Genomic DNA, 7,872 nt, shown 5'->3' on the forward strand with positions numbered 1-7,872 from the left:
TCACTTCAAGATCAGAGAGAATGTGTGATGTTTGAAGATTTCAGTATATAAGGAATTTAGCTGTTTAGGATCATTCTTCTAAAAGAACAAAAAAAAATTTCTGAAGTTACTTGTTGATATCACTTAAATAATTAATCCTAAGTTTGACCATTAAAAAAAAAAAAAAACATTAAGAATTTCAGTGTTCACATCCTCCCTTTGCACGTATATAGTACAGCCAAAATATTTGCTGCCTATTCAGGGAGTTTTCTCCCCGCCCCAAACTTGGTCCCTACAGGTAGAGCTATCTGAAAGGAATCTTCTTTCCTTTGGCTAGGAAATAAGGCAGAAATACCTCAGCAGAGAAGATTTGAAGTTAGTTGGCTTTGTACTTGAACACCTGCTTAGTTTCTGTCTCATTTAATGCTTCAGTCTCCAAAATAAATCCAGAGCCCGCAGCTTGCCTCTTCGCTCTCTCGCTGCCCTCAGATGAGCCATTCTGTCCAGCAGCAATCCAGAACAGTTGGTCTGAAAGGGAAATACTTAGCTGCTGCGGTATGGATGAGAAATTTTCTCTTTGCCTTTTTAAAACAAAGAGACTGGGAAACATAGTACTTTGAACTCTACTTTATTCACAGAATCATACAATAATTTAAGTTGGAAGGGGCCTCTGGGGCATGTCTGGTCCAACCTCTCGCTCAAAGCAGAGGTGGTATGGGTTTGCTCAGTTGAAGTTTTGAGTATCTGCAAGGACAGAGATTTCACAGCCAACCTGAGCAAGCTGTTCCAGTGCTTGACCTCCCTCCCGGTGGAAAAGAATTTCCTTGGGTCTAATCAGCACTGCCCGTGCTGCAGCCGGTGCCCGTTGCCTCTCATCCGTTCCCCATACACCTCTGAAAAGAGTCCAGTTCTGACTCTTCTGCCGGTGCCCGTGAGGTGCTTGATGCTACAAAGTAGGAGCAGGAATGCAAATTCGCTACAGTTATATACGGTATGACCTAGACAACACCGGTTTTCTTTTCATTATTCACTTGTGCTCTACTGCAGCAAATAATTCCTTAGTTTTAATGTCTTACTAGCTCATAAGCAGAGAGATGGGACACACCAGTATACTCTTGTGGTTTTATGGTGGACTTAGAAGGGTAAGTCAGTGAACAGAGAAGTAAAGTTCTCATCTGTAACCATCCTTCTCTTCCCACATGGAGGGCCAGAACCATGAATGGACTATATATGGTTACATGGCTACTGCTCCAAAACTGCCTCTGTTTTGTCCAGTAGTTTTTAACATGAGGCATGGAAGCAGTCCTGAGACCAAGGTCTTGAACTCAGATCCCCGTTTTTATAGTAAGTGGCTGCTGTTCTGGGTTTTGGTTCTGTTCTTGGCCCAGCTAACCTCAGAGGGTTGAGTAGAAAATGCCCCCACTCCAACTGTTTGGTGCCTGTGGTTGTCTCCTGAAGGATAGGAAATGGAAGCTTGAAACCAAGGTGCTGATATAAAACTCTCCGTTCCAGTAGGCAATCTCTTTTCCAAGGGGCAATCTTCAAGGAACAATCAGTGGCTTGCTACCATTTATTTGCAGGGCATGCCTAGAGCATGTGGGTGCAGAGGGAGATAGTAGAAAGCAGCATTAAAGTTGGAAGGGCTCAGAAAGCATCCCTTTCTTCTCCTCTTGGTTTGCTGGTATGAGATGACTGAAGAGAAGGAAATGACGAGAAGGGAAGGAGGAAGGAAGACGGAGAAATAGAGCCCGGTCTCTCCCTCAGCAGTTTGTCCTCCTGTGTGTATTCAGAGCATTCAGAATGAGAAACCCTCACCACTTCCCTCCTTTCCATATCTATTTTCTTTCGCTCTTTCTGTAACTCTTGATCAGACCCATCCTTCCTTCCAGCCAAAGACTAGGCAATGAGAAGAAATGAAAATAAATTAATTGTAGGTCAAATGGATGAGGCTGGGCTTAATGCAGGTGGAGCAGGGTGAATGGAGCAAGACTATTGATGTGCTCTGTTCTCAGTGCTCAGCCAAGCATCTTTTTTCCCCAGACTGGGAAGGTAATGATGTTGCTGTTGCTTTTTCTTAGAACAAACCTTCAGACATAAAACTTTGGGGTTCTGAGCTTCATGTGTATCAGGTAAAACTGTCAAGCGTGGTCAATATCTGAATATATTGAGGAAAACAGAAGGTGCTGAAGGAAAACAGTGCTGGTGCGTTGCGGGGGCATCACTTCTCATCTGAGTCTTAACTTGGCTACGCTAATGCAAGACTATTCTTTAAGCTGAATTTAAATAACCAAAACCCAAACGGTGATTTTTTTCAGATTCTTGGCACCTTTAGAATGAAGTAGGGCTTTAGTGCCAATGGTCTGAACAAAAGCTTAAAAGTTAAAATGCAGTATTCCAGCATATCTAGCAGTTCAACAGGAAGAAAGTGTGTCGAAGCAATCTGTAACTTGACTTGTATTCAGTTTTAATTATTGAATGCCACTCTGAAGAAGGTTGTGTTTTAATGATGGATGAAATTGTTCCTACAAGTGGAAATATGTTTGATGCACAAAATGATGCCATGTAAGTAGAGACTTAAAAAGCAGATTCCTTTATTTAGAAGAAATTAATGAGGGAGCTTAATTAAAGTTTATAAAGTAACAAATAAAAGCAGTTCATTTTGCTTTTCTGTTTATTTGCCTCAAAAATTAGCTGCTACTATCCAAATGAAATTAAAAAAATAATGCCTCTAAACTGGATACATAGATTTTTTTTTTCTATGTACTTAGTTTGTGAAGCTAATTACATAAAACCATTGAAGCTCAAAAATTGAGACAGTGTGAAAGTGTAACTGTAATACAACTAACAGTACAGCTAAAGTCTTAAATTAGGGTTTTTTGCATGCAGCAGGGCTATTGAAGCCTGATTTTCTATGGATTTATATCCTGTATTTCTTTAATAACTATCCCACTACAGGAAGCCCAATTTGTACCTTTTTTTTTTTTTTTTTTTTTTTTTTTTTCTCCTCTCCCCCCCTTTTACAACCCCACCTGAGCTAGAGGTAACATGCAGTCTGGTGAAGCTAGATTGGTTTGCCTCAGTGTATTGCCTCAGTGTTTGCATCAGTTTGAGTTGACCAGATGATTCTGCAAATGGAATATAAAACAGGAAAGTTTTTGAGGACTATAAATTGTTCATTACATCAGATGATCTCTAACTGAAAAGCTGAGGAAGGAGCTTGCCGTATGAGCAGGTATTTTTCATTTTGACGTTCCTTCAACTTTGCTTGGAAACATTCAATAGCGGATTAGTCTGATTTTTGTATAGTGATTCCTCTGCGTATAGTTTGACACGAGCTTTGCAATTGTTTTGGCTTCAAGGCACTACGTGTGTCTAAGGGCTTACACAAGACAAGCGTGTAAATGGATTGTGTACTTGTGTTAGAATTCTCCCCCTTTCCAGATTTTGGTGTTACAAGTAAGTCATAGTACATATATGCAATCATATATGCTTAAGCTAAGCTCCTCTGACCTTTGACGAGTTTGAAGTCTTTTTAGGAGCTATTTTCTTTCCTGTTTACATCTGAATATATACTTACATGAGTGTTACAAGGTATGCCAAACCTTTTTAATGAGCTTTGGCAAATCAGCAGAGTTTGCTTCAAGGTGTGCGGGTTCTACCATCTCGCAAAGTCATGCCTCAAGGAAGGGGGAAGAAACACCTTTTCACGCTTCTAGCGTACCTCGTCTCACCTATCCCCACCTTTGCCGTAGAGCTGTGGTGATACGGCTGATTCCCATTCGTTAGAAGAGGTGTTGAATTAGCTATGCAATGCATTTCTGCCTCAGGGCAAGTTCCTTTCCAGCGCACAGTGCAGGAAGATTCTAACTGAAGTGGAGAATAAAATTTTTATGAACTGGGACTTGAACACTCAAGTGCTGTAATATGCTTTCAGCTAATTTCATCTTTAAATACAGATAATGAATCCACTTCAGTTTGTATTCAGATAAGAAATGTCATTCATTCCGTTTGTATCTATATAAAATGGGTGGCTTCTACAATTTGGTCATAGCTTAGATTTTTTTTATGTGATCTAAACTAGATAGATAAGGTTATACTGATGTAAATTAATTGAGGAATTGGGCTGTGTATTGAAGGAAAACATAATTTATAAACCCCTGTATAAGTAGTTACTCTTAAGTATCTGTGTTCAAGAAAAGCCCCTTTTTTAAAAGCAGATACAGTGATGTAACCCACCTATGAAAGCCAGGTGGGACACATCAAAGATCATGAAATGCTGTCCTGCTTTTGGAATAATCAAATCCTGAAGATCCACCTGGTCTTGGTTCCCAGGCTCTGGCATGAGGCATCAGGAGTTGGTCTGGGGACACCTGTATTAGGGTGAAAAAACCTAACAGTGTTTCATGACAGTCTCATGATGCTGTTCAGGAAAAAACAATAATAATAATTTAAAAAAGCCCTTAATAAATGTGATTACTGTTTAGGGCTTCAGCTACATTGAGGTACAGGGAAAAAACAACATGTTTTGTTGCACATATTTGTTCATATTATTTCATAGCAATTTAACCAGTCATTTACCCAAGTTTTTTAGGTGCCAAATCTTGCCAGCAGCTTGCCATGAAATGTCTGTTATTCCATGAAAATATTTTCTTTCTCATATGATGTATCCCCAAACCATTGTCAAATTCCCTAGCCTTACTGAGATTGAGTTTGCGTGGATATAGCTCAATACGATAAAGTTTAACACATCCCATTTTACTGACAAAATTTGCTTTTGTCCACTGTAACAAATGTAATCATATGGTGTATAAATAGAAACCTATATTACAAAAGACAAGAGTTCAAGATGTGTCATCCTGTGCCTGTTTCCAAAAACAGGGAATGGAATGGGTGTTCATGCAGTTTTTGACTGCAGAAAACAAGAGCACGAGTGAGCGGCTGGTCTGCCAGTTCTGCACAAAAGCTCTCAGGCAGTGGCTTAGGTATGAAATGCCCAGATATTTAAAAAAAAAAAAAATTTTTTTTTTTTTTTAAATTAAGTGTGCCCTTTGGAGAGCCAGCATCTTTCAGGTGATGAAGTAATGGGTGACGTAGTCTAAATTACCCGCAGTTTTGCTGTAGTGGGGAGCCAAAATGGAGCAGCTGAGAGTATTTAAGAGCTTTGTCTGACGGCTTCAGTTCTTGTTTTTGCCTCGGGAAGGGGCGGTGGGAGCCCAGTGCTCTCAGGGATAATTGTGCACGCCGGCACCGCCGAAACCCACCCCGTTGTGCCTGTGTTTTCTGACAGCTGCAGGAAGCGATCAAGGCTGGCAAAGGTGTGACTTCTGCCATCGACCTCTGCCGCTGCCACGGAAACAGAGCGCTGGCGGCCCTGGAGCGCTTCCCTCCCTCCGAGGCCAGGGCCGCCTTGGCCAACATCGTCTACGCCGTGACCAGGTTTCCCTGACCCGCCGCCCCGGGAGGAGCTGCTCTCCCTCCGCGGGCGGGAGCAACCCGGCGGGAACGCCGACGATGTCCCGCACCGCTGGTCACCTCATCGTCCCATCCCGACAGAGGAACGCGCGCCGGCTGCTGCCAGCACCACCAGCAAAATTCGGGAGGGGCTGAGAAAAAAAGGTCACAGGCGGCTTTCGCTTGTTGTGCCAGAAGCACACTTGAGGCTGCACCGGTAGAAATAATTAATGAGTCCTGTTTCCGTGACCTCAGCAAATGGACAGGAAATAAGTCGGTATTGATTGGGCACCGGCGGGGACGGCGCCAGGGTGGAGGCCGGTGGTTTTCCTGCCCGAGGGAGGGATGGAGGGAGGGATGGAGGGGTGTGAAGATCCAGGTGTCACAAGAAATGTGCTCAAACCTGCCCAGAGAGAGCGAGCTGCCGAAGCCAGGAATTAACGTACCCGCTTATCAAGGGGAAGGGCAGTTCGGGGGATTAATGGGGGAAAATCCTCTCTCTGTCTGCATGCAGTCATGTCTCCTCACACTGTTTTTATGTATTCAAATGTAAAATTACCCTGTGCCTAATGCTTTCTGTATTTGAGAAACTTGCTGAGAAAATGTGTCAAGCATGGTAAGTAGGAGCTTTAAAATATTTAATCAAATATTAATTTGGCTCTGTTAAGGGAAGTGACTGCCTGGGTTTTATACTGTGTGTATAAAATGTGTTGCTCTGGGTCAAAGAATGAGTTTTTTCCATCTCTCCTGGGGGAGGGAATATCCCTCCCTCAGAACAAGCAGTTTGTTTCAACACAGTCTTACACCAAAGAATTTCCTAGGTTTGTGACACTTGCCTTCATTTAAGCCAAATAAATGTTAATTTGTAAGGCTAGACATCGGCCTTTGGCAGAAAGGAAGAAGGAACGCTCTTCTGTGAGTACAGTCTTTCACCGCGCTGAATAAAGTGCAGAAAATACTGGAGAAGTTTTGAACCTCAGTGTGTTGAATTTTAAAGTCCAATTACCGACAGCATATAAGGTGTATCAGAAGCCTGCAATTTGAGACCGTCTCTGTTTTGTTCATAGGAGATGATTTTTGTGGTTTGCATGCATGCAATCTGAGAACGCCGTTGACAAGAAGGCTGAGTTTACATAAATGATCTAGATCGAGACTCAGCTACCTTTCTTCCTTCTGTGGTGTAATTACAGCCCAATCTGGAGACAGCTAGCACAGCAAACAGATTTCATTACATCGCTCACTCAAACACTAAGTGGAGTTATTTCTGTTAAATTCTCTCCTCCCTCCTTCTCCCCCTGCACTCCTTCCCCCTGTCACACAGCTTGTTTGTCATAGACCAGCGTGTTGCATTCCACCGAATGCAAAATATAAATAAAAACTCTGTCCTCTAAAAATATACTGAAAATACATCCTGCATAATGTACATAATAGTCTGTGTAATATATGCCTATATTATACCGTAATATTATATGTATAATAAGCACCCTTGAGACACAATCTTTATATGGGAGCAGCATCTAGAACTCAGGACTCACTTTGTTCTGGAGAATGGCTTCAACACCAGACCGCTTCTTGCTTGCACTTTCTTTCTCGTGCCTACCCTGGCATTTGCTGTCTTCCCAAGACCGTGGCACTTCTGCCTGAGTTAGCGCTGTTGCTGCAGCAGGAAGGCTGGAGGCAGAAGAGGAGCACCGAGAAGCGTGGCCCAGGCAGTGGCAGTCACAGGCATCTGCCTTAGTTAACCACCGTACATTTTCACCTGTGACGTTCCCTGAAGTTCTGCTAAGGTAAAATATGTGCTTGAAAAAAATACCTAAACTCAACCAGAGTCATGTTTCAGCTTTTGTTGGCTCTGGTTAGGAGCCATACATCGTCTTCTCTTTGTCTTACATCTATGCTAAGGGGTTCATAATGATTTAGGGCTGCAAGAAGCTTGGGTCTGCTGGAGAGATTCTGAGCCATCTCACCTCAGTCACCTCAGTTGTGTGAAAGAAATGTCAAACGTATTGCAAAACTGTGTAAGCCTGGTTTACTTTTTCATGAAAGTACAATTTTTTATTTGTACTTTTTACTAATAAAGGCAAATCAGCAAAAATTAATGACCTTTTTTTTGTATTTTGTCACCAGAAAGTTCTGATTGCTCTTAAACTATTCTTTAACCCTAATTTAAAAAAAAATGAATTGTCCCTTACCAATATTGTCAAGTAATCTTATATTTAAGATACTTGCCTGTAATTATTGAGAAATTTTTGTTGTCTTGTTTCTTCCAGGTAAACTACAAGCAAAGTATTATACCCCTCTGTCAACCTCTTGGTGCATGAATCACTGCTGTGTATTAATATATTCCCCACGGCTTATACAATTTCTGAGCAGTGGTGGAACCTTAAGACTGTTCTGGTTTTATTTTTATCTCCTTGATTCCTTTTCCCCGCCTGCTTCTGT

At 41.9% G+C, this 7,872-nt stretch overlaps 1 protein-coding gene across 1 annotated transcript in view; it reads left to right on the forward strand.

The window, feature by feature from the left end:
- PDSS2 (decaprenyl diphosphate synthase subunit 2) overlaps positions 1-7,496 on the forward strand; it is a 124,063-nt gene extending 116,567 nt beyond the window's left edge. Inside the window, exon 8 of the mRNA XM_082306702.1 lies at positions 5,267-7,496. Coding sequence (XP_082162828.1) covers positions 5,267-5,425 — 159 coding nt within the window. The 3' untranslated portion in view covers positions 5,426-7,496. The remainder of the gene's footprint in view (positions 1-5,266) is intronic.
- The last annotated feature ends 376 nt before the right edge of the window (positions 7,497-7,872 follow it).

Source organism: Platalea leucorodia (assembly GCF_965183815.1).
Source record: "Platalea leucorodia genome assembly, chromosome: 3".
Lineage (NCBI taxonomy): Eukaryota > Metazoa > Chordata > Aves > Pelecaniformes > Threskiornithidae > Platalea > Platalea leucorodia.